This window comes from Oenanthe melanoleuca, chromosome 11 (assembly GCF_029582105.1).
Source record: "Oenanthe melanoleuca isolate GR-GAL-2019-014 chromosome 11, OMel1.0, whole genome shotgun sequence".
Lineage (NCBI taxonomy): Eukaryota > Metazoa > Chordata > Aves > Passeriformes > Muscicapidae > Oenanthe > Oenanthe melanoleuca.
In genome coordinates, this window is record NC_079345.1 from 6,447,192 (window position 1) to 6,471,673 (window position 24,482).

The following is a 24,482-nucleotide window of genomic DNA, read 5'->3' on the forward strand; positions in this document are numbered from 1 at the left end:
GGTCTGGGAGCAGATTATGCTGTCAGCAGTGCTGGGTGTTTGGAGTCACCCTGACAGGGCCTGTCCTGGTCCCTCAGTTGCTCTGCTGGCTGTGCCCCAGGATCAGCCCCACACTGTCAATGACAGCATCCCAGAGGGAGATTTAGTGAAGGTAGATATCCAGGGGAAGGCAGCATGCCCCTAATGCCTGCCTGAGCTGAGTCTGTGTGACTGGGAAAACCCAGTGATCCCACAACAAACCATCAAAGGGAGTTTCATGGTTCACTGCTGCTTCAACTCTAGAATTTTCCAAGTCTGAGTAACAAAAGCTCCCTGCTGCCTGGGAGAAGATGGGCTGGGTAATGAAATCCTGCTCTCCAGCAGCTCCTTTGAGCTGCTCATCAGCAATGTGCTAATTACTGCTTTATGCTGTTCCTAACTAGATTAAGGTCTTTTGAAGCTGAGTATGCTGTTGAATATCCGGCAGGGATCACCAGCCCTACTCCCAACTCAAGCAGACTTGACTCGAGTCTCCTCCCCATTAATGGAAGCTTTTGAGGTGGGAGGTTGCTGTCCCTATATAAAGCCTTTCTGCACAGGTGTGTGCTACTGGCTGTGCTCTCTGCCAGCAGCCTTGTGGCTGTCACTGCTGCCACCAAGTCACCAGCACACAGATGACCCCAGGTGGCTCCAAGCACAGTGCTGGGTGAGACCCCATCCCTTGGGAGAGGTGGGACTGCTCCGAGAAACATTTGCCTTGTAAAACCTCCTGAAATGGAAAATAAACAACCAACACCACCCTCTTCCAAAGGGAGAAGCAGCCTTTGAAGGGTGGCTTGTTTAAAAATAATGTTGTATCCAGCTCAGCTTCCAGATCGAAGTCTGTGGCTTTGGAAAAACTTTTTTTTAAAATTTAATTTCCATAAGAGAACCTCACACGCAGCTGCAGGAGCTTGTAAGCTCTTCTGCTAGTAGAGTGTTTGTGGGGGTTTGTTGGGTTTTTTTTAACACCTCGCTGAAGCTTTAACAACTAGCACAGATAACAAGTGGTTTATTGAGCTGTCCCTGGGGAGGGGATGAAGCACACACTATGCTTCATGTTTTTTTCTTAAAAATAACAAAAAAATATCTCTAAATCCACCAGTGAATGAGAGTTGCTGGAGCCAGCCAAAGCCAGCTCTTAGTCTCCAGCTTTGGCAGCCTGGGGCAAGGTTACTGCCACAGCTGCCCTTTTCAGGTCTGATTTATCCTCCATCCCATGCACTCTGCACTTCCCAGCACATCTCCCAGGGCACTGGAGTATTTTAATGTCAGATGGCTTCTGATGTACCAAGGTAAATGGGACCAAGGGATGGAGTGAGGAGCTGGGATAGCTCTGCAGTTTGTTTACAGGGGCCAGGTCTTGAGAACAGCAGAACTGACTCAGACTCAAAGGCATTTCCCCAAGTGTCTTATTCAATTCTTCTAGGAACAGGAGAAAGGCACATCTGCTTTTCCTGGATTATGTCTCCTCCTGGCCTTGCATAGCCCCATAAACACACATAATACACACACCATAATACACATAATATACACACCATCTCACCTGCAGCCCACCACTGCATTTGCCACAATTGACTATAAATTTCTGTCAAAATCAGGCATTTTGACTGCAGCTGTGCAAGATACCACTCAGGAAAATGGCCCCAGCATGCTGACAGGTGGGCCAGGCTTCTCTGACTCTACAGTCAGATTACTGATCTAGTTTAATGCCAGGGAAGAACACCAGCAGTTCTCATACCAACTCCTTGAGGCTCTTGCCCAAGCAACTTTAATTAAATAACATGCTTTTTTTTTTTTTGTGCACCACTTCCATTTCATTCCATAGCTCAGTAAGATGAAAGTCATCAAAAGCAAAGCATTAGGGAGGCTACTACTTATCTTCCACCTGAAAGTGCCATAATTACAGTAGCTAGAGAGGAGGCAGAAGCAGCTCTGGAGCAAACACAGGAGGTGCCAGGCAGCCCAGAACAGGGGAGGAATTGCAGTGTGTTTGTAAGGATCTGACTGTAGAACAGATCTGTGCAAACACAGAAAGTATTTGGCTAAGGATAGCTTCATTGTGAGCACAGCTCTCCCCATTTCCTTAGGAAAATTCAACACTCAAGCTAAGGCATGAATCCACTACAGGCCTTGTTTTCTCTTTTAGCCCAGCTGCTCCCTCCTAAGTCCCTCAGTGTAACCTCCAGGTAACTGCCCTTTGGCACACACTGACCAGCTGCAAGGGCAGTACATAGAGCAGGACTGCAAAAAGACACTTCCACCCCTGAGCAGCCCAGCTGAGCTGTTCCAACCCTCCAAACTCCCATCAGCACACTGAGATTAAAAGGATGAGCCCTCAGCCGTACTTCTGGAATTCTCCAGCCTCTGTACAAAAGAGTTTGGCTGAACAGGGGAGTCCCACCTGCTCTAGATTCATGCCCTGCATTACTTGTCAAGCAGTGCTGGAGCAACAGCCTGTGAGCAGAAAAGCCAACTGCAGTTCCTGTGAACTCACTCAGACCAAGTTTTCCATCAGCACCTCTGCTTTTGTGAGAAACTGACCTACACCTCTTGTGGATGGTGGTTTGAGGGAAGGGCTGGTTGGGTAGAGCAGAAATTGATTAATGGAATGAGAACAATTATGAATGGCACAGGCAGAGATAAAAAAATGCATTCAGAACGTCTTTAATCATGTAACACTAAAACTTCTTTACAGTGTCATGGCAATCTACACTTCACCATCTGCTCAAATTTGGTTCTGCCCCCATTTTTCAAATACAGAATAAAAATGACATTTTAAAACAGAACACATGGCTGCTTCTACAAGACTTCACTGCTTCAAGTGATTATTTTTTGCCTATAAGTCTTGTATAAACTTCTTAAATCAACATAATTCTTTCCATAAGAATTGTAAAAGATAAAGCTCTCTCCTCCATACCCTCAGACCTTTGTGACATGGTTAGGAGTGCCTTCTGCTTTAGGATGGCAGCTTTTCTTCCAGCTCAGTGTGCACCCCAGAAATGGAAAGTTGGGGGAGGGGGGGGGAATAATGAGTTACTTTAGGAGTATCTGAGTGTATTAAAGTTGAGAAGTTAGCTAGAAAGATTATATTTGGGGCAGAAGGATGCAACAAGCATCCATCAGGGCTTTGGAAGATATTCTGCACTACATTACTCACGGAGGGATTTTGTTATGGACCATCAAAGAAACTGTTGCCACGAAAGACAGAGGAGACAATCTTGCCAGTGGAATTGATCGTGCCTTCGCTGTCTGAGCTGGACTCCGAGTCGCTGCTCCCCGAGTAGGCGCCCAGGCCAGGCAGGATCCCAATGCACACAGCTGCTGAGGGACAGTGCACTGTGGAGCCTCCCACTGAGCTGCTCCCCAAGGGAACACAGGAGGGTTTTTCTGGAAGAGAGAAACCTCTATCAAAAACTGGAATGCAGCAAAGGGCTTTCTATCAGCCCAGGAACCGCCACGTGTCACTCACCTGATTTTCCCACATAAGCAGTGGATGATTTCAGGATTTAATTAAAGCATAAGGCAGCTTTATGCTGTAATAAAGCTATTCTGACAGGGAGGACTTGCTACCTCAGGGGATTTTTTTCTTTTCAGCACTAGTTTAAGCCCAGCTCTACACTGGCATTACAGATTTTTTATTCTAAAGTTGTCAGTTGATGCTTGTCAAGTACCAAACCCATTAAATAAGAATAAATGTCTCTGCTTTGAGTAATTGAGTATTTTTTTGCAATGTAACAGCATAGTTGAGAAAAAGTTTTATTCCATCATTCTGCTAGTCAACATCACCCATCTTCCATGGCTAATTAATTATTTCTGCTGTTCTGAAAGTTACTGAACAGAAGGAGATTCAGGAAGCGCCTTGGGTTGTCGTTACACAACTGCAGCTCACCCGATTTGTGTCAGAGTATCTTGACAGCAAGTCAATTGCAGCCCTGACAGCTAAAGCTGGAACACAACTTAATTCTTCTTCTAGTTCTCCACAATTTTCTGAAACAAATTGATTTCAGGATGGACTGAATCACTTCAGAGCATAAAGCTGAAGTGGATGTATAGAAATACCATGCAGTGCTGCTGTGAAAAGGAAGGGAATGATCTGTTCTCCATGTTTCCTGCCCACAGAACAAGCATTAGGCTTGAAATGCACCTAAGGACAATTCCATTAGTTATCAGGTTAAACTCTTTCAGATTCCTTCTCTTGAATGAAGAGTCTCTATTAGTCTCTATTTGGGGAGACTTAAGAGCTCCTTAGCCAAACATCTGTCACAACTGGCTTAGGCAGGGGACATCCTGATAACCTGCAGATGTTCCCTGCAGCTCTATTCTCCATGAAGGCTGTCAGCACCCACAATTACCATTTCTACTCTTTAAAAGAGAATATGCCAACCAAAGTCCATGCTGTCTTGCCCAGTGAAGGAACAGAAAAGCAAAGCCTCTACAAGATTTAACCCCAACAGTGACAGACACACACCTTCCCACATGCAGAAATTGGGACATACCTTGATTCTTTTCGTCGTGGTCAGTGTCTAGTTTCAACCTCTTCACACTGTTACCACTATCTGAACTGTGGAAAAAATGAGAAAGTGTCTTGTTCTTCATAAGCAATTAATTACTGTGAAATCATTGTTACATCTTTGCCTCAAATGCTACAGCAAATGCCAGCAGGGTACCCTGATGACCATCACCACTTCCAACTGCCATTAGCTGAGGCTCCTTGAGGAACATGTAGCATCCAAGGAAGCTTCAACACCTACACTACGAGTTGTTAACCTGGGAAAGGAACACACCTCTTAGAGTTCAGGTCAAACCCCTTGCAAAGCAACCTAGAGCTGCCTATTCAGCAGGATGTGCCCCACAGGAGACAGGGAATGACTACCTGAGCTTCAGACACCCACATGACCACAGCCTTGCACATGTGGATGATTACCATGCTTGCTGGTGCCAATAATCCATGGCTTTTCCCTTGCAGGGCTTCCTTCCTCTCCTTCAAGCATCTGGAAATCCTAAAACATCTGGAAATCTTGCACCCAGTAAGCCCAGACAGTCTTACAGCAATTCACAGAGCTGCAGAGTCCAGAAAAGTCCTTTCTGGGTCCAAAGTGGCATTGGGAGAAAGGAGCACAACTTGGACTTCTGGCTCTTCAGAGCTCCTATAGTTCTCCCGTCACTGCTCAGATTTCCAACCCCACTCCTGCATGTTCCCAATTCTAAGGCATCCACATAAACAAATGCTTCCCAGATTCAGCAGTGATGAACTGATGAAGCATGAACATTATTATGCATTAACTCTTTTTGGTCCCTATCAGAACATGCAGTACAGATGAAAGGTTATTCTGTGCAGAGAGCTTTTAATAGTAATCCATCCTTTACAGGAAATTACAAAGCTCAGGGAGCAGATGTTGAGCTCACACTACACTTGCTTTGGGCCACTTTGCAATACAAGATAAGATGGCAAAAATAGAAGACTGCAAAGCAAGTCTGCAATGGCACTGACATGTCAGTTAAGATGCTCTCTTTAAAAAGATGCCATCTGCAGACTTCAGAAGTACCATTAAGCACATGCCAGCTCCTTTTCTACATCCTACTGGGGTAAGTACTATTAGTTACAAGACAAAAGCAACATTATTGCCTGCTTGTTATCAGCTCAGGGTTTTTCTTTTCTGCCTTCCCAAAACCCAAACTATTACCCAACCCCACAGACATTACATGGTGGAAATGCTTACTTCAGTTTTCAGACATGCAATTAACTGCTGTGCTGGGAACTAAACATCACCCTACAAGATAAGCTTCTAAAATAATCTCACATTCTCTGAGATAATTCCATGTCAGTAATCATCTTAAGTATTACATGATTTATTTGTGGGGAAAAAATGTCTGGTCCCACATGCCTGGTTTCTCCATAACCTGTAGCACACCAGCAGCTGTGTTTGCAGGCCAAGATCAAAGCAGCAAATACATCACAAACGCAGCTGGCACCTCCCTGGGATGGAAAGGGTGTTGATGTATCAGCAAATCACTGGGAAGTTTCTCTGATATCCTCAGGACCAAACTGGTGCACAAAGCTCCTCTCTTGTAACCTTGTCTCCCTCCTGCTGTCCCCAGCAGTAATTAAAACAATCCATTTTAAACACAGGTAAAATTGACAGATAAATTAGGCAACCTGAATGAAATTGCATTCATGAGGTGACACTGGTATCTACAAACAGAGATATAAAATAGATTCCTTTGAACCCCAAGCAGGATTGCCCAAGCCTGGCACTCTAAAATGAAGATCCTACCCACTTGCTTTACACACACTTATCTATTTGATTTGCTTCATGTTTTTCCCCACAGTTTGTGAGAGCCTATAGCAACAAGACTGGTCTTTTCTTATACCTTCCCCCTTTTTTCTTTAGGGCTAAGGTTTACACCTCACTCTCTGGAGGCAGTTTTGGCCTGCCTCCCTTTACACTGCTAACTGGGTTCCGTTCCTTATGAATTTATAGAGGTGTGAAACTAACCTTCTGTGTTTCACAGCTCCTGCCAACAGCTTTGCCTGAGAAAATTTGTTCTTGTTTTCCACTGACTTCATGGGCAATTTCTTCTCAGTTTCCTTCTTTGGGTCCATACTGACTCCCACTTTAGCGAGAGTGCTGTGAATTAAGGGTTAAGGATCAACTGGGAAGGAAGGGGGAGAACAGACATTTCCTCCCTGATATATTTAGCCAGCTCTGCTGACAGCAGCGACTGAAGTTCATTCACATATTCTATCAAAATAAACTTATTTGTAATGAAATGGAGCTGGTAGCCTCAGCCAAAAGAGAAGATATTTGGCCCTCTGCAGTTGGAGCTCCCTCAGGTATCAGGACCAGCTCTCCCTGTGAAGATGTCCAGGTAGCAGCCTGGCAGCTGCTGCTCTGAAGCCAGAAAGGTGTAACACAAAACATCCAGCACCCATGAACATATCCACCATCCTGCCTTTTCCTAAAGGCCTTTAGAAAAGCAAAAATGTGAGGCTGGACCAAACAGACAAACCAAACAGGCAATGCAGTACTTTCCCTTCTATGGGGATCAACATTTGTAATTCAAATTTGCTGCTCCACACTCTAATCCTTACCAGAAAAGCTAAGTAGCAATACATGCACTCCTCAAACCCTTTTTGCTGAGCCCAGCAGATTTCAACCTAGAAGACAGAACAGCTCCATTTTTTGGGTTTGGTCTTTAGCACTCTACCTTTTCATCTCATCTCTCTGTAAGGACCACAAGGCTTCTACTGCTGGTCTGAGCATCAATCCCAAGAGAAAGGAGACACTGACTAAGTGGAATTGTGGTCCAAGATTCACCCAAAATAGACTGCAACTGCTCAGAAAAGCTAAGTAGATAAAAACAGTGTTAGCAAGGTGGAATGCAGCTGAAAACTATAGTGAAGTGGAGAAGCTTAAGCAGGTTCACAGATGGGATAAGAAGGAGCTGGGTCTGTTTGTTAGGGCACACTCTGCACAAACTGAACATGTCTCCTTGTGTGACGAAGAGAAATCTGTCAAAGACCCTGTTTGTAGATGAGGGTCACACAAAATTCAGCAAAAATTTTACCTGCACAGGCAAAGGCAAATTAACCTAGTTTAAAAGCAAGTTTATAAACTCAAATCTAGTGTTCTAACAGTTTCTCCTCTGACTACAATTCCACAAGTTGGAGTTTTACAAGTGCCCCAGTCACTGCAGACATATATTGGACAGTGAATTTCACGTTGATGGCCCATATATTTGAAGCCACAGCTTTTTTTCCCCACTGAACATCTGAAAACCAAAAACTCTTAGACTTTGAAGTGACACTTAGTCTCCAATCACTTTACCAACAGGAATGTGTGGATGCCATTTATTATTTGATTTTCCTAAGGATACAGCAATAACCCAGACTTACTTCAACCAAAAGTCTTCTCAGCCCAAATCACTGTTCAATTTTTTCTATCTGTGAGATGGCACAGGAGTGCCATCCTGTGGCTGTCTGAAGCCATCTGAAAGCTCCTTGTGCTGAACACGATTTGATGTTTCCACACAATTCTTCCACACACTGCAGTGTTCAAGTACCACATTTAGGTCCTTTACTTTGTTATACTCTAAGCCCGGCTGAGGAATTCAAAGGCTTTTCTTCTAAAAGATACCAAATTACAGGCTTTCAGCTTCCATCCAGGATGGCATTCTCCTAAAACTCCTCAACTAGAAAGGCACAGCACATTTTTAGTAGGTATTTTATACATCCTGCTGTCATTAGCAAATGTAATGCTATACCCAGCCAAGACGTGTTCCCTCTCAGGAAGACAACATTAAAAACAAACCTCTCAATCTTAAATATCAACTGCACTAAACAAGCTGTCCTTCAGTAAAGCCAGCTTCTTGGGAGGGGGACTGCTCCTACACTTAGATAACAGTGAAGACAAGATGCTCTAGTTCTCAAACATTTCTTGGAAATGGCATAAAAAATATTTGTAAATCTTTATCCAAACAGGGGGGTCTGGATAGGGTAAGGAACAAACAAACCTAGTTGTTCATGCAGGAGAAAGAAAAATTCCTATTCATCCATGCATATGAATTTCTTATGCTCAAGTGTACATTAAAATATTCCAAGGCATATTTATCCTGAAGATGTATAATTTCGTGATTATTCAACCTGAAAAATCAAGAAAAAAAAATCTCTGTAGCTAAATATTGATGCAGTTTTTATCACTAAATTAATGCCCCTGGGTAGCTTCAATTAGATGCTATACCAGGAAAAACAGTAAATAATGAAATCCATTGTGTTGACACTCCTCTTATTAATTTGGAAGAGCACTTAAACAGCAGCTATAGATGCAGAACAGTGTTTTTTGTCACTGTAGTGACAAGCCTTTAGTAAAAACCTGCAGAAGCAAAAAACATTTTTTCATTTCAGAATACCACCAAAAATTTCAAACACAAGTAATTTTGCTCTGAGGTTACTTGAAACATTATGGTTAAATAAAAAGGATTATAAAAAGGAAATTAAATGGGCAACACTTTTGATTTTTTCATGAGGTGACTATAAAATACTCTCCTTTCCTCCACCCCATCAGCAATAATTTCTGCAGTTTAATTTTTACAGCAAGACTTCAGAGCCACCAATATTACTAAGAGTGCAAAGACTGAGGTAAGATGGCTTGTACAACTTGATCAGGCTGTTCAGGGATCTGTGTGCTGTGTGGCTAATTCAAGGCAACTTAAGACTCCCTCAGGGCTGGTATGGTTCACCCCAGATGTACGTGACATAACGAGAGCTGTCAGCTGCTCCCGCAGCACAGTCACACTGCACAGCCCTGGCTCAGCCAGCCCCGCCAGCAACCACCACTAAACTAAATATATCCCATCAATATCCCAAGATTAGATACAGCAAATCAAGAAAATACTCCAAATCCATCAGCTAACTGCAGCCTACTTCTGAAGCTAAAAAATGCATCAGGACTGCTTTTTCATAAACGCATTTCTGAGCTAATTGAGATGCTCTTCATAGGACATGCTCCAAATTGTAAATCATTGACTAACACAACACAAGACTAATCTTTCTAGTATCAGCACTATTCAATTTTATTTGCTGACTGGTCTTGGTCATCTCCTTGTGTCTACAAGCTCTTTTATTTATACTGAAGCTTCCCTGAGAACTTGTGTTTTGTTCATCCACGACTCAAAAGCAACGAAGACAAGGAAACCATCAGATTCTGCATAGGTCCAGTAAACCTCAAAAAAGCAATTCTCAAATCACTCCAACCTCCCTTGACTGGCACTAATTAGAGAGGAAAAGCATCCTATATTTTCTAGCATATCCACAAGAAAATCAGGCATTTAATTTGGCAGCAAAGCCAAACTGTCCTGCTCTTAGTCCTGCCTGCAAGTGAGTATTACACAAAGGACCCGAGACTCCATGGGCACTGACTTGCCAGAAGAAAGTCAGCACATCTGCACAGATGTATTTACTTTCTCATCCTGCAGGTATCAGCAAGGGAGAAAGTGTCTAATACTCCAAAAAGCGTACCAGAGAAAGAAATCCACATCTTATTTCAAACAGCTATCAGGCAGTTTAAAAAAAAACATGTAATTTTCCATAAGAAGAGAAAAGCAAAAGATTGGAAATAATAGATTGGCTTTTTGTTATGTTCTCTTTCTCTGTTTAGTGATGGTATTTAATGACCTTAATAACAGAAACAAACCAAACTACAACCAAACCCCAAAACAATGAAGAGGGGAGAAGGAAAGAAAAGTATCAAAGTAATGTGAGTCGAGGGGGGAATATCAAACATTGCAGTGGTCTATCAAAGCCACAATGAAACCATTAAACTTTGAACTCGAGTTTATCATTGAACACCTTCTGTAAAAAACAGTTTTATAAAAACAATGTCAACTGACAGAACAAACTACAGCCCACTCTTACCCTCCTTTAGATAACCACCAGCCACTTTAGCTCAAAGGATATTCTGTATTCATTTAGCTCTTTCAGCTCTTCTTCCCTTCGCTGCTTTTCTAGTAGCTCTTGCTGCCGAGAAACCTCGTCAAGGAAATGCGTCTCATCTTCATCTAAGCCTCTTACCATATTTTCTGAATAAAGAAAGAAGAAATTTGTTGGTTTCAAACACCAAGTCTAAGCCTGTCTCCTTCAAATGTTTTTAAACCAACCAATAACTAAAAATACCTCATTACTTCTTCCCTCAAGAGGAAGTACATTTTCTTAGAACAAACGATTCCAACCTAATTAGTTTTTAACACCTGTTCAAAAATTTTTAAATAGAATCAACACAACTCCTAATTTCCAAATTCCAATTCCTAATTTCCAAAACCAAATTCTTTCTAAACATGCTACCCTACTTTAATGAAAGTACATGCTAGTGCAGCAGGAAGGTCTTTTATTTCCTGTTCTGCAAATGTTCAGTGCCTCTTGAGCAAATTATTTCATTAGAATGACAATAGTATGTTTCAGAGACTCCAAATCTTGCTGTTTGTAGTCATCATCAGATATCTTACCCAAACATCACCTTTAGTCTTCAGTAAAGTTTAATTCCATGGGAGGATTTTAAGCTTTTACATGAAGTCAACCATATTTTTAATCTTCACCCACATAGGCAAGCCCTAATCACTTTAAGGGCAAACTAGGAAATTTACACTGATAATTGGCAAGCTTGTGTCAGACAGAAAAGCTCTGGAAATCAATTATTATTTGCGGTTACTTTATAAAAGCCAATCCCTCCTTCTTCCAACTCATGCAGAGTTCATTCATAAATCTTTAAACAGTAACTTGTAGCACTCACTAGGACTGCTGAGGGCCCCTTTAGAGAGCATAAGTAGAGAAATGTGGGACATTTTTTGAAGCAAGTGACATGAAATAATTTCATTTTCTGCCTGCCTCATTTGCGAGGTAAGAGGAGCAGCCATTGAGCTGAGGTTTTATTGAGGTTCCCTCTCAGGCACTCTGCAGCAGGCTTTGTTCTCCAGGTTAGCTGGCATCTGATATTCTGCTGTGGTTGCCTTAAAAGCAAAAGTGGGTTTACTTCTCAGGGCTACTTTCCAATCCCGTACTTGGATTACCAAAGCAAAGGTGTTGTAGATCGAATATAACTGGCAAGAAAAACTATTCATTTAGATAGTTATTAGAAGCCCTTCCACAGTCAATTTTTGGGTGGCTCCTTGGGCAAGAATTGCTTAATCATGTTACCAAAAATGAGTGGGATCAAAAGTTTACTGAAGTTTACTGAAAACTCTCTAGGTGGAAAAATCCTGTAGGTCCAGCTGGAGACTTTAATGTATGAATGCTGCTATCTGTATCTGTATTTTCAAACGGTTTTTCTATAAAACCAGAAATTCAAACATCAATAGAAATTAGGTTCCCATTTCATTAGAAGAGTCAAACATCCACTTTTGAAGAATCAAAACGTGTAGATTTACTTCTTCCAAATCATAATCTTAACTCTCAAATCACTTTTAGTCCAATAATTATGGCTTGGAAATGCAATAGCTGTTCTAACAGGACTTCTTTAATTGATTCAAGCATGTATTAAAGCATGAGTTCATAAGTCACAAAACCACAATATATTTCCACTTTTTCATGATTGCTATCGAGTTGGGTTTTTTTTGTTTTGTTTGGGTTTTTTAATATGCAATATAAGCTCAGTATTCAACACTTTACAGGCACACAGCTTCATAACTGCAAACACATTTTGAGTTTTGCATGTGTGCAGTGCTGCCTCAGTGTCCAGAAGGTGTTCCTTTAAAAATCCAGGATTTCAATAATACTCTCCTAAAGCCTTTGTTTCCCTCTCAGAGAGGGAGACAAGACACACTGATATGTCCTCTACTCAGAAGTTGTGCACAGCTGTTGCATACAACACATGCAGTTTGCTGCTGGTGCTTACTGAATTTAAATTGCTCCTCAAACTCCTGCTGCTTCTTTTCTCTCTGTTCCTGGAGCCTTTCATACAAGGATCGTGGGTCATACGCCTCCTCTGGGCATTCTGAAAGGAACAAATCAGGAAGGGAGACCATATGTCAGAAACACTAAACCGCCAACAGCTCTCAGTTCCTTCAAGTAAAAACCTTTTAAATTATAGAATATAAAAAGCCATTACTTTGTACTTCTATTTTGCACAAAAGTGAAAAATTGTCAGATTTTTTCCTGTAATTACTAATATTTAGACCATACCTTTTGGGTCCTCAGGTTTTCGGACCTTTTCCCATTCCTCCTGTCTTCTCTTTCGCCGCTCCTCTAGCTCTGCTTCAGACACAAACCTCTTGTTAATCACGAGGTCAGCAGTTCCATCTGCCCCATCCATTGTGGAATAGTGTCCCCTAAAAACACAACAGGCAAAAAACATCAGGAGTCTGATTATGCTTTTCAGTGAATGAAACATTATTAAATATCCAAAAAACAGATCTGCTGCTCCACTTACAGTAACTTCAGTTCTCTAAAGAACACTGCATAGTAAGCACTGACTGAGACACAAACTCACTGCATAACTGCTACGACTAATAAGCATCTTCTATTACTCCTTTTTTACTCTTTTTACATAATTATGTCTTTTCTGCTAGTTGTCTGCCTCAGGCTGTTTTTCTGAAAGTCATGTTTTAATGGATTTACTTAGCTTAAATAAGTATTTTTTAAAAAATTAAATACCCTCACTACACTGTCATCCTTTTATTTCTGTTCCTCCACGTAAATTCTGAAGAGAGATAAAGTGATGGCAAAACATCAAATCCCAAGTTCTTTTTTCCCAACCTACAAAAATGTGAGAAAGCTTGCCTGTTTTCAGTTGTTGAATGTGTGATTAGAAGTGATTAACAGTGAGATTTCAGAAACTAGCAACTGTTCTGGTTTTGGCTGGGACAGAGCTAAATTTCTTAGTAAGTGGTGCAGCTCTGTGGTTTGGGTTTGGTGTGACAATAACATTGGTAACACTCCTGCAGTTTTAGCACAAGTCAAAGACTCCTCAGTATCTTAGGTTCTGACAGCAAGGAGCTACACAAGGAGCTGTAAGGGAGCCAGTCCTGGCTGTCCTGAACTGGCCAAAGGTATATTCCAGAGAATCATGACCACAGAACACTGTGCCTGGTATAAAAACTGAGGGGACTTTGCTGGGAGGTCAACAGATGAGTGAGAGGGAATTCCCTGTGGCTGAAGCAGAGCTGGGGTTAGAAAATGAGCAGCACCTTCCCTGGAGAGAGCACAGCCCCTTCCCACAGAGTGCAGCCACTCTGCTTCAAGATTTCAGTACCAGGTGCAGGGTGGAGATGCTCCAAGTAGTCGAGCTAACAAGGAAACTCAGTTTCTTGACACCTGTAAGTGCAGGATGAAACAAACTGCTTCTGTAAGTCCTAGGTGTCTCCTTTCAGAATTATTCTGTCAGCTCCATGCTACACAATGAAATCCTAATGCCTGTTTTTGTTTCAAGTCTGTACATCAAAACTGTACACAGAAGTACTGCACAAACAAAATAACAAAACAAAAAACAAACAAAAAAACCCCCGCCTCCCCAAAAAAAACAAAAACAACACACAGAGCCGCTCATTTAAAGACATGCAAACATAACTTTTTCCTACTTTATGATCTCCCTGGTATAACTGCAGCAAGTCAAGGACTGCAGATAACTGCCCACAGCTCTGCCCAGTCCTATTCATTTGGGATCTCACTCTGTCTGCATTTCAGCACAGAAGAGATCCCAGAACAGTTAATTTTCCAAGGAGGAAGGGATGCAGTAACTCAAATAAGGGAAGAAACTTGTTTATCATCGTTCCTTTATATCACAAGGAATCAGTCCTGCAAGAAGTCCTGAAATCCTTACTGACTTTTTTGGGATATTGCTTGTAACAAAAATGAAAAAATTGAGGCCTCAGGAGAAATCCAGGTTAGAGCACTGGACAAATATTTGTTACAGCAGGATGCATTCTTAAGGTTAGCATTAGTAAAAGAAGTTAAGACAAAAGAATTCTCTTAAGAGATGGGGACAGGAAGGACCGATCCAGGGCTGTAGATTTTCTTTTTTTTAAACTTTTCTATCTTTTTTAATATCTAACAATGAAATTCACCCTAAGACAAGTCCATTTTGCAGAAAGCGTGGAACACTTGCTCTTTGAGTGTGATTTCTGAAGGTGGCTCAAGCTGGAAACCTACAGAGAAAATGAAAATTGAATCCCACTGCTGCATACATATCCTGATCACAATGCCAGCTTTCCTATCCAAGTACTGCATAAACAATATAATTTGTTCCTCCATTTGTGTCATCTCAACCTATATATTTAGAGGGGAAACAAAAGGTTCCAATACAATGCAAATAAAAGCAAACTGAGAGGGTTTCTGCAAGAACACAGTATTCTCTGGAGGCTAAAGCAGTAAACCACTTGTGTCAGTCAGACAATATATTTTAAGACACATAAAGTGGATTAAGGTTTAACGATGGCCTGAGATGCAGCAATGGTGTTTTCAACATCATCCTCAAAACTGGTGACTGATACTGACAATCCCTTCCTGGGGAAAATGGATGAGGGGGGAAAAAGCCCCATCAAGTAGAATCACATTAAAGTTCACGTGCACTTACAAAGTTTGCTAATCTTGCTGTATTCTTTGTCCTCTACCATCTGAAGCAAACAAACACAAGCCAGAACTGACAAAAAACATGCACTTGGCAACTACTCCCTATTTATCTATGTTTGCATCTGGTGACTGTATTCTAGGGCTATGCTGTCACTGCAAATGACAAAAGTTTTTCACAGTTGTTGCAGGTTTTTATAATACCAGATGGTAACACCCCCAGGATCAAAAAACCTCCTAAACTTCATGACCCGTGACATCTCTTAGGCTGGAGCAGATGTAGAACAGCGACGGTGTCTCGGGAACCCGAGTGCACCTCCCAAGACATTCAGCCCTCATTAATAACAAAAACTACTTCACTACTCATTTCACCAACCCACCACTGAACCCAGTCGGGCACGCACCCCGACCCACATCACATCAGGCTCTGCGTGCCGAGCCTGGAGCCGCCCGCAGACGGAGGGGATGAATCGCTCCCCAGCACCCGAACCGCCCCCGGCCGCGCTTCCTGCGGTGTGCCCGGAGCTCGGGGCGGGGAACCCTCCTGGGTGTGCCGGCCTCCATCTGCTCCGAGCCCTCACAGCCGCCTCCTCTCCCCCGCTTCCCTCCAGCCCCTCATCCCGGGAGCGGCCCCCGGCCCGCCGCCCGCGCGGGGCCCAGGCCTGGCCCTCTCCACCCCCGCACCCCAAGGGCCCGGCGGCCCGGCCGCGGCCGCTATCCCCGCCCCCGGGCGCTTCCTCCGGCCCCACCGCCCCGGGCCCGCCCCCGGCACGTACCGCGGCCCCTCACAGCGAGCGGCACCGCCGGGCCCGCAGCGTCGCCATTGACCCCGCTCCTCTCCGCCGGCCGCCCCGCCCCTTCCGCCCGCCGCAGCCAACCGAGCGAGCCCTTCCTCCGGTGGCTCCGCCCACACGGCAGCCAATCCCCGCCGCTCTTACGGCGGGCAGAGCGGCGCGCGGAGCGGACGGTGATTGGCTGGAGGGAGAACGTCACGGCTGCTCCGAGCCGCGATTGGGCGAAGCTCCGTCGTCGGGGGCGGGGCCGAGGGCGGGGCGGGTCGCCCGGGAGACGGCGGGGGGCGCGGCCGCGGGCGGGGCGGGGCCTGGGCCGGGGCGGGGCCGCGCCGTGAGTCGCCTCCATCTTTCGGCACAAAGGAGCGGCGGCAGCGCCGGGCCGGGGCTGGGCAGGGGCGGAGGGCGCGGGGTCCGCGGCGGCCCCGCTGCGCTCCCGGCGGGGCTGCGCGGAGCTGAGGTAAGGCAGGGCGGGCGCGGCCTGGCTGGCGGCTGCTGCGGGGCTGGAGTGGAGCGGGGCGCGCATCGGGCTGAGGGGAAGGGACAGCGCCGTGCTGGGCTCTGGTGGCCCCGCTGGTGGCCCGGTTGCTGGCCGTGCGTTAATGAGTGAATGCACCGTTCTCAGCCCACCCCGTCCTCCGCTGCCCCGGGGGCCGCCGGCGCAGGTCCCGCTTGGGGCGGGGGCCGGGCCAGCGCAGCCCCCAGGCAGCGGCCCAGGGTCCCCTGGGCTCTGGTGCTTGATGCAGGTGTCCCCCAGGATTGTAGGGACCCCCCGGCTGCTCACCGGGGTTACCGGTCCCTCCTCCCCTGGGGAGGGCAAGCAGGGCGAAGAGGCGAGTGGCCACGGTGCAGCCCCCGGGCTCGCTGGGCTCTCCCGGAGGCCCCGGAGCTGGGCACAGCTGGGCTGGCGTGTGGAGCTGGGAGCTCGCTGAAGAAAGCGGCGAAAGGTGAATGAACGGAGGGTTTGGCGAGCCCCGAGCCCGGCGCTGCTCGGGGCCGGGAGGGGTTGGAACTTCTAACGGCGCCTGCCGGTTTGGGGGGAGCTGCCGGGGCTCGTATGACTTGCAAAACAAGGGCTTGGCTACGGCGGGTTCCGTGTGCGAGGGGCAAAGTGACATCGGATCGTGGAACCGCAGCCCCGACGTGCTGCTCCGGCGGCGACAGTGTTGCTGAGCCCTTGAATGTTGTTACACGAATGCGAGCAGTCAGAATCCTCAAAACTTTATTGCTGTCAGTGTGAAAATGTTTCTCCACAGCAAGTTTTCTGTCTTTGCAGAGGAGATGTGAAGGTTTGCAGCGGGCCACCAAATACACTCGTTTACCTGGATTTTTTTTTTTTTTTTTTTTTTTTAAGTTCTTGGGCGGTAGATTAGGCAGCAGCACCTTTGCTACAGGTGCGGTAACACCTCGGTTCTGCTCTGCCACTTCAGTGCTTATAAAGCAAGATTTGTTCATTGCTTGTATTATGCCCATATGGAGCATGAGTTTCTCTTTTAAGCCCTTTGGTTCTGTCCTGCTGGTTGCTGTGTCTGTCTCGCAGGCCTTCATTGACCCCTTCTTTTTAGGAACTGCTGTTTTTCATATGTTCTGCTGTGTAGCAGTAGGTGCACTGTCCCTTCTAGGTACAATCTTAATGTTGATCCCAAGGAAGGCTGTAGTCACCTTATATTTCATTTTCTGTTTCGTTATTGCCAACTCTCATCCCTGAGCCCAGAGTTCATTTTGGTGCTCAGCCAGTGTTATCGGTTTTTCTGACACAGTGAAACTTTGGTCCATGGAGAAATACAGGCATAAGAGCTGCTTTTCTCTCCTAAATTTATTCAGTGTGCTCTGTTTTCTGAATGCTAGTGTGTTTGGTGATTTTTTTTTTTTTAAATTTTATTTTATGTCTGTGTCAGTGTTTGTTTTCTTCAATATAGGAGATTTTTTTTTCTACTTAGCACTAGCTTCCCCTCAGGATTTTAGTTTTTCTGTCCTTTGTCTTGCATTGAATGCATGCATTTGTTTTGGAGTTGTTTTCTTTTCTCATGCTGGTCCTGAGCTCAGTTCTTCTTTTCTACTAATTCTGTGCATCCATCAGTGCGATGAGATTGCTGTCATGTGGAAACCTACATCCACTTGTGTACTGTGACTTTCCCTTTTTTCTTCCTGGTATTTGAATTTTTGCTATTGTTAAACTATACAGATTTTTAAATAGTGAATGTTCTCATCAACCCTGAGCCATCTGAAATATTCCCTTGCATCTCGCCTCCTCTTGTACTCCTGTATTTGACTGTGGATTTCCAGAGGACTGTGCATTCTCAAAACTTGTCATGTTATTTTAAGAGTCTGTGGTGCTGTTAAATTCATTTTTGTTTTGCATTTATCCAAATGCACAGAATTGATCTGTTCTTTGATCTAAATCGGGCCCATTCTTCTATAAGCGCTTTTTGCCTTTGTTTTTGTTCTCTGCTGAAGTCCACTCAGCAAAAGAGGCCCTTTCTCCTCCTGGCACCCATTCCTCTGTCCCTGCCTTTAGGACATTGCTGTTATTGCTTTGTGCCCCAATCTCTGCTGTTTGTTCCTATTTATAGGTCTGCTTGAACAGATTGTGAATTTCCCGTGGTGTGTTCTTTTTCAGATGAGTGAAGCACAATTGTAGTTGCGTGATCGCTTCTTGTCTCTTCCCTTTTCATCCAGACATTCTCTTGAGGTTCCTGCTAGCTGAAAGTTTTCAGCTTTCCCTGTCCATCACTTGAGTAGGGAGCTCCTCCAGGGTATTTTAGTGCTGTGTTTTGCATTCTGCACAACTCTTGTTATAATTCTTGCTGATGCTGATTGTTTATTAGCTTAGCCTTGGTTGTTTACCCACTCTTAGATTGCTGATAGACCTAATCCATCTTGCCCACACACCTTCCTTATCAGCTCTGATACCAGTGTGTGTTTGCAGGAGGGTGGGCTTATTGGTTTCCCTGAGGTCTTTAACTTTCCTTTATTTGCCTTCAGCCTCCTATACATGGAATTTCACTGCAATCCTTGGTGGTAAACACTGTGGTATTCTACTCTATAGAGTGGCCTCATCATTTGGTCACTCAGTGGCTCTCTTGTTCTCTTACTGATACATTATTCTCTGATTTTCCTTAATGTTCTTTTTTTTTTTTTTTTTCTTAGAGGGATATGATGGTTTTCTGTACAACCCTGCAGTGCTCTCCCTTGGTGCATTATCAGTGTTTTCACATAGGAGGTCTTGGCTTAAAATGCATTTCATTTGCTGTGAGTCTAATGGATAGGACTGAAATAGATCACTTATAATGTTCTGGTTCCCTCCTGTAAAGTAAGATGTCCCTCATGTTCTACCAATCAGGTGGAATCAGAGTCAATTCTCCTCAAGATTTTGCTTGTTTGTTAAAATGAAGGAATAACAGGAAGATATTTATTAGTGTAAGCAGAAAGTTAGTGATAAAGGCAGTGATTTGTCATAGAACACTTACTGGCCTGTAACTCTTTAGGTTTCTTCATTTGAATTTCCTTTCATATCATTATTTCCCCTACCTGGCAATGTGCTGTGTTTGGAAATATCCTCTGTTGGTCATGTAGCTGCATGGTGATATCCTCACAAAGTGGAGCAAGGCTCATCATGTGCACTTTCTGGTTTCCCTCTCAACACACAGTCAGCAACTTAAAATGCTGTCACCTTGTAGTAAATTGAAGCTCAGCTAATGTCATGATATTTGTCCTGTTCTGCTCAGTTATCAATATGTTGTGTTCACCATTTCAGACTGGGTTTTGTGTGTATTTTTTTCCTCTGTTGAACTTACAATTGGTCAGTAGACTCTGAATTTATTAATTGTTTAAAGCAGTGCAGGCAGTGTTCTTACACTGAGATTCCTCATCTTTCAAGTACCTCGTGTACTTCTTATTGCCTTGTGTCCTGACAATATATTTTATTTTCCTGGTCTGTGTGTGATAGCTGTAAAGTTGGCATTGCAGGGCAGTGGCTGTGCCAGCAAGATCTTTATTTCCTTTTCTATTCTTCATTATATTGCTGAGGTCTAATAAAAGTCAAATGTTCACACATGACTCATGAGGTTGCGTGACTGACCAATGCATCACGATCTCTCCTCAGAAGTGCCTGTAATTACCTGCCCTTGATTTGCCATTTCTGAGACCAGACTTGTGCTTTGGAAGCTTTGTGTGCTTGGTGGGGTTTGCCTGAGCAGCAGGGATACCTGGCAGTCTAAAGTCTGGGATGAGGGGCTGCTCCTTTTTTTGAAATGCATGTTTATTAGATAGAATTCAATGAGTTACCATGACCAGTAAGAAGAAATCCATCTTTTTCCTAATTTTTCTCTCCCCTCAGGGGAATAGTGATTTCTGAGCATATAAAACACAACTATAATTATTTTTCTCCCTAAGACTTTTTTCCCCATAGAAGATGCTTCACTTTTGCTCTAAGTATCTGAATATCTTGGTATTTTGTTAGGTGAGAGAAGGATGAGTGTCAAGGACGTTTTGATCTTAAATGTTGGCATGGGTTTTTTGGATTGCTGGCTTCAGTGCAGGTGCACAAACTGGTACAATTTTACAGCTTGAATCATAGGTTAGAGGGCAGCTGGTGAACTATGAGCCAGAAGGCTGCACCATTCATGTGTATCTTATACCTTCCTGCAGACAGTAGGACATGCTAGAAAGTCATACTGAAAAAAGGAAATCAGCAACCTGCTGATGCTCTTTTTTTCTTCTCTAAAGGCAAAGCTGTCTGGCATGGAGCAGGGTTAGAATTGTTCTCCTTGCTTTTAAAAACATTCAGCTAATGGTGAGTTGAAGAATGGTGTGTGTGTTTGCACTCAAACTCTGGTTAATGTTTCAGTCCTGATATAAAAGATTTAAAAAAAAAAACAAACAGGTGAGCTATTCTCTCTTTAGAGCATTACCCCTTTGTACTATTTAGTGAAGTGGTATTTAAATGTAACTAGCAAAACAATTTAACCTTAATTCTCCTGAAATTCCTCTGAAAGTTATTTAGCAGAAGCCCCAGGTGGCTGAGACTTTGTGTTCCTGGTACAGTTACAGGATTTTTAAAGGCTCTCAAATAGTTTTTGAGCTTTCTGCCTTTTTTGCCTAGACTGGGTGCACAGTCTTGTTTAAGCCATATTCAGAGTGCTTTGTGAGACATGAATGTGCCCATCATCCTCCCACTTCCTGACCCACCTGCACTTGTCCAAGCCATCTCTCGGGCAGTCAGGCCCCTTCTCCTCCTTGGCCACAGCACATTGAGCAACTTCCTCTGGGTTTACTGGCAGAGGCCCTAAAACACTGTGAGAAAATGCCACAGCTCAGTGGTTGGAGCAGGACACCTGTGAGAGCTGGCAGGAGCATCACTTGTTACACGTGGCTGGTGAATCCACACTGTGTTCTCTCTCCTGCAGAAAGGAAAGGTCCTGAAGGGACAGATGGGGAGAAATGAACCTCAGTTCTTATATGGGTTTTCTATTGTTTTAAATAAGTTCTGTGATAAATTACTGGAATGGTCTGCCCAAGGAGGTGATGGAGTCACCATCCCTGGATGTGGTTTAAAAAAGATTGGATGTGGCACTCTGTGCCATGGTCTAGTTGAGGTGTTGGGGCATGGGTTGGTTTCTATGGTCTTAAAGGTATCTTCCAACCCAGTGATTCTGTGAAGTAGGTGAGATAAGGGAGTTCCAGTGACCTGGCCAGTGCTATGTTTCAGGTTCTGTATTCAGTTTTGGAAGCCCCAGGTAGTTCAGGAATTGTGCTTTCCATGAGTGCTTCTGAGGCAGGTTTGCTAACCTAGTGACCTACATGTTGTATTGGACTCAGATGACAGTCTCTTGAGCAGCTGTCACTGTATCCACTCACAGGAGAAAAGAGTTAGAAGGGCATTTCCTGCTCTGTCAGTACAGTCCTGAACTTTGTCTAGCAAAGAGCAGTCAGCTTTCCATGGCTGGCAGGGAAGACCACAAAGGTGACTCTCAGCTCTGTCCTCTGAAAGATCAGTCCATCCTCTGATGCTGCTTCAATTACCAAGACATGGAACTTTCTTCAGCCTGTTTCGAGACATTTCTCTGTGCCCTGCTCACCAAGGCAGTTGTCAGGCTTCCAGCTGAGACATTGCTGAGTTTTTCAGCAATGTTATCAAAATTTTACACTGAAAGCAGTTTTTGGATGTGTGAATTTTGTGTTCATAATAGTCACACCTCGTAGCTGGGCTAAGATGGCTGGAGACTATTCTGCCTGCTACAGAGTAGTTCTGCACCCAATGTTCCTCTGAAAACAAGCCCAGCTCCGAGTTAGAAAAGCACTAAGGTTAGTTTAGACAAAAAACAGCCAAACTCTGAGTTGCTGCTCTTTTGGCTCAGTTACATTTTGTTGGTGGTTTGCTGACAAGAATCAGTCCCTGCTTCCAGCAGTCACTCCTTGAAGCATCTTCCTGGTGCCCACAGTGTGATGACTTGGATGCCTCTGTGCTAGCCCTAATTCCAGTTCCCAGGGCAGGGCACTGAGTGAGCTGCTCAGTCTCTTGACTTGCCCCTCAAAATGCTTTTGTGGTTTAGATTTTGCTCATGCACAAGGTTTTTTAAGTATTGCAAAGAGCTGATCTCCATGTGACTGAAGAGATCTCTTCCAGTGGTTTCTGGATACTGATATAGATAAAGCTTTATCCTTTGTGAAACGGATTGCTGTAAATTTTACTAGATAAAGCTTTTTTTAAAAAGCCTCTTTTTTTTTTTTTATTAATTCTTTGCTATTCTACACCTCTGCTTGGTATCCAAAGAGTCACTTTCCTCCCAGCATTGTCTATTCTGGATTTTCTTGTGGATTTTTTGGGAGCGTTTTGGTTTTTTAGGTGAGGTTTTTTTATTTAATATTGAATCCTGATGTCAGGAATGCTTTTGTCAGAATTGTAGTGCTGATAATGCCTTTAACTTTCTGGGCATCAAGGAAGATTAACTTGAATTAATTGAAGGAGTTATTTATAAGCTTCCAAATGAATGTCTGTGCCAAAACTTAATAGGGTAAAGCCAATCGATTTTATTTCATGTGCTTGTATCCCTGCAGTTTATAGGATTAGTGTTCCTTGCCATCTACAGGGCGTTGTCTTTATCTCCCTGCCACTTCTGAGGCAATGCATTATACTCTGCTCCTTGGGCAACTGCTGAGCTTGTTCAGCTCTGCCAGGCCACATCACCCTGCTGGAGGCACCTCTTGTTCAACTTCACTGAGCTGTCAGATACCACTATCTTTATAAAAGATCATTATCTCAGAAGTGCTTTCATCTGCCTCAAAGCATAACTTAAGCTCAGTCTCTGATAAGAAATTTAATGATCCGTCTGTGGCTTGGGGAGCTGAGAAGCAGGAAGTGTGATCCATACCAGTGTTAGACCTGAAACAAAGTTGAGATTTTCTGTAGTACAAAGGACAGTTCCACCTAAATGACTGTGAGATGACAAATTATGACCTCTGAGATGGGGAAGCTCAGAAGGTGGTAAATGCTTCAGTTTCCATTTCAAAAAGAAAGCTGAACAGTCTGATGCCTGACATGTCCTAAGCACTAGTGTTTCTGTACCCAGAGGTAAGAAAAACTGTGCAGGAAGGAACCCCTACAGGTCTGCTCCGGCAACACTCATTTAAGTGGGAAAGTGAAGTTCACTTTAAAACTGTATTGCAATTTTAGTGTTCCTGTACCAGCTTAAAAAGAGGTTTAAAGGAAGTGAAAAGACAAAGTAGTGCAATGTGCAAGTGACTATAAAATCTGACTTTCACAGTGAGTCTACAGAAAAAGAAACTACTGTAGTGGTAGTTACTGTCTGCTGCTTTCTGTTTTACATCAAGTCAAATGAGATCAGATCTTCCTGTGTTTGTGACAAAGATTAATTACCTGGAGAAGACACCAGGGTTAAAGCCCAATTGTTTGCATAAACCTTGTTCAACCCTTGGGGTTTTCACTGATGAGCACTTGTGCAGGAGCTGGAAAGCTTTGAGACGTGGTGAACCTCTCAGTGAAACTGGCACACTCAAGGTCAGTCTGCTTTTGGTTTAGGGTGCTCTTGCCTCAGCAAGAAAGCAACCAGCTGTGGCAATGGCTTTGTGAAATGCTGCATGCCAGTAAAGGCTGCTTCCCATCGTGTTTTAACACTAGTCTCAACCCTCCAAGGTATTTTTAAAGAAAATAGAACTGAATTAGGGGTTTGCTTCAGATTACACAATATGGTGGTTGGTTACCACATGCAAAAGAACCAGCAGGGTATTTACTCACTCCTCCTGGTCCCCTGACTGCGTGCACTGCGTGGTGCCACGCTGGACACCCAGCAGCTGCTTCTCTTCAGCTGCACAAGTCTCACAGGTGAGAGGTTGACCTTGCATGTCAGTGGGATCTCCTGAGAAAGGTTCCATTTCACATTCTAGTTGAATGTAATTTACTGGAAAATCTTAGTTTTCAGTACTATCCCCATCATTTCAAAGCTGAAAATTCTCCTTATTATAAAAGCTTGTTAATCAAACAGGCTGCTTTTTCCTCTTATTCCTGTATCAAAGTTGATTATCTTGCAGCAATTCATGTATTTCCTTCTGGTTTGAACTTTCATCTGACAGGTATCACAAGTATTTCCATCCCT

At 43.9% G+C, this 24,482-nt stretch overlaps 2 protein-coding genes across 2 annotated transcripts in view; one reads left to right on the plus strand and one right to left on the minus strand.

The window, feature by feature from the left end:
* Window positions 1-2,669: 2,669 nt before the first annotated feature.
* Window positions 2,670-15,932, minus strand: PSME3IP1 (proteasome activator subunit 3 interacting protein 1). Its single transcript, XM_056500592.1, has 7 exons — window positions 15,853-15,932; window positions 12,695-12,840; window positions 12,408-12,506; window positions 10,477-10,599; window positions 6,519-6,651; window positions 4,518-4,582; window positions 2,670-3,408 (listed from the first exon to the last, which is right to left on the minus strand). Exons 2-7 carry the CDS (start codon window positions 12,822-12,824, stop codon window positions 3,191-3,193), a joined length of 768 nt encoding a protein of 255 aa, XP_056356567.1. The 5' UTR covers window positions 12,825-12,840; window positions 15,853-15,932; the 3' UTR covers window positions 2,670-3,190.
* Window positions 15,933-16,217: 285 nt separating this feature from the next.
* The window catches only part of RSPRY1 (ring finger and SPRY domain containing 1), a 34,146-nt gene continuing 25,881 nt past the window's right edge, over window positions 16,218-24,482 (plus strand). Inside the window, exon 1 of the mRNA XM_056500814.1 lies at window positions 16,218-16,327. The gene's annotated coding sequence lies outside the window, so the exon portion shown is untranslated. The remainder of the gene's footprint in view (window positions 16,328-24,482) is intronic.

Coding starts and splice junctions, on each gene's coding strand:
- PSME3IP1 (XM_056500592.1), bottom strand. CDS start 12,824: ATGGATGGGGCAGATGGAACTGCTGACCTCGTGATTAACAAGAGGTTT. Junction 6,652..10,476: donor AGAGCTAAATGAATACAGAA/TATCCTTTGAGC, acceptor CCTTAATTCACA/GCACTCTCGCTAAAGTGGGA. Junction 4,583..6,518: donor GGAGCTGTGAAACACAGAAG/GTTAGTTTCACA, acceptor TTTTTTCCACAG/TTCAGATAGTGGTAACAGTG.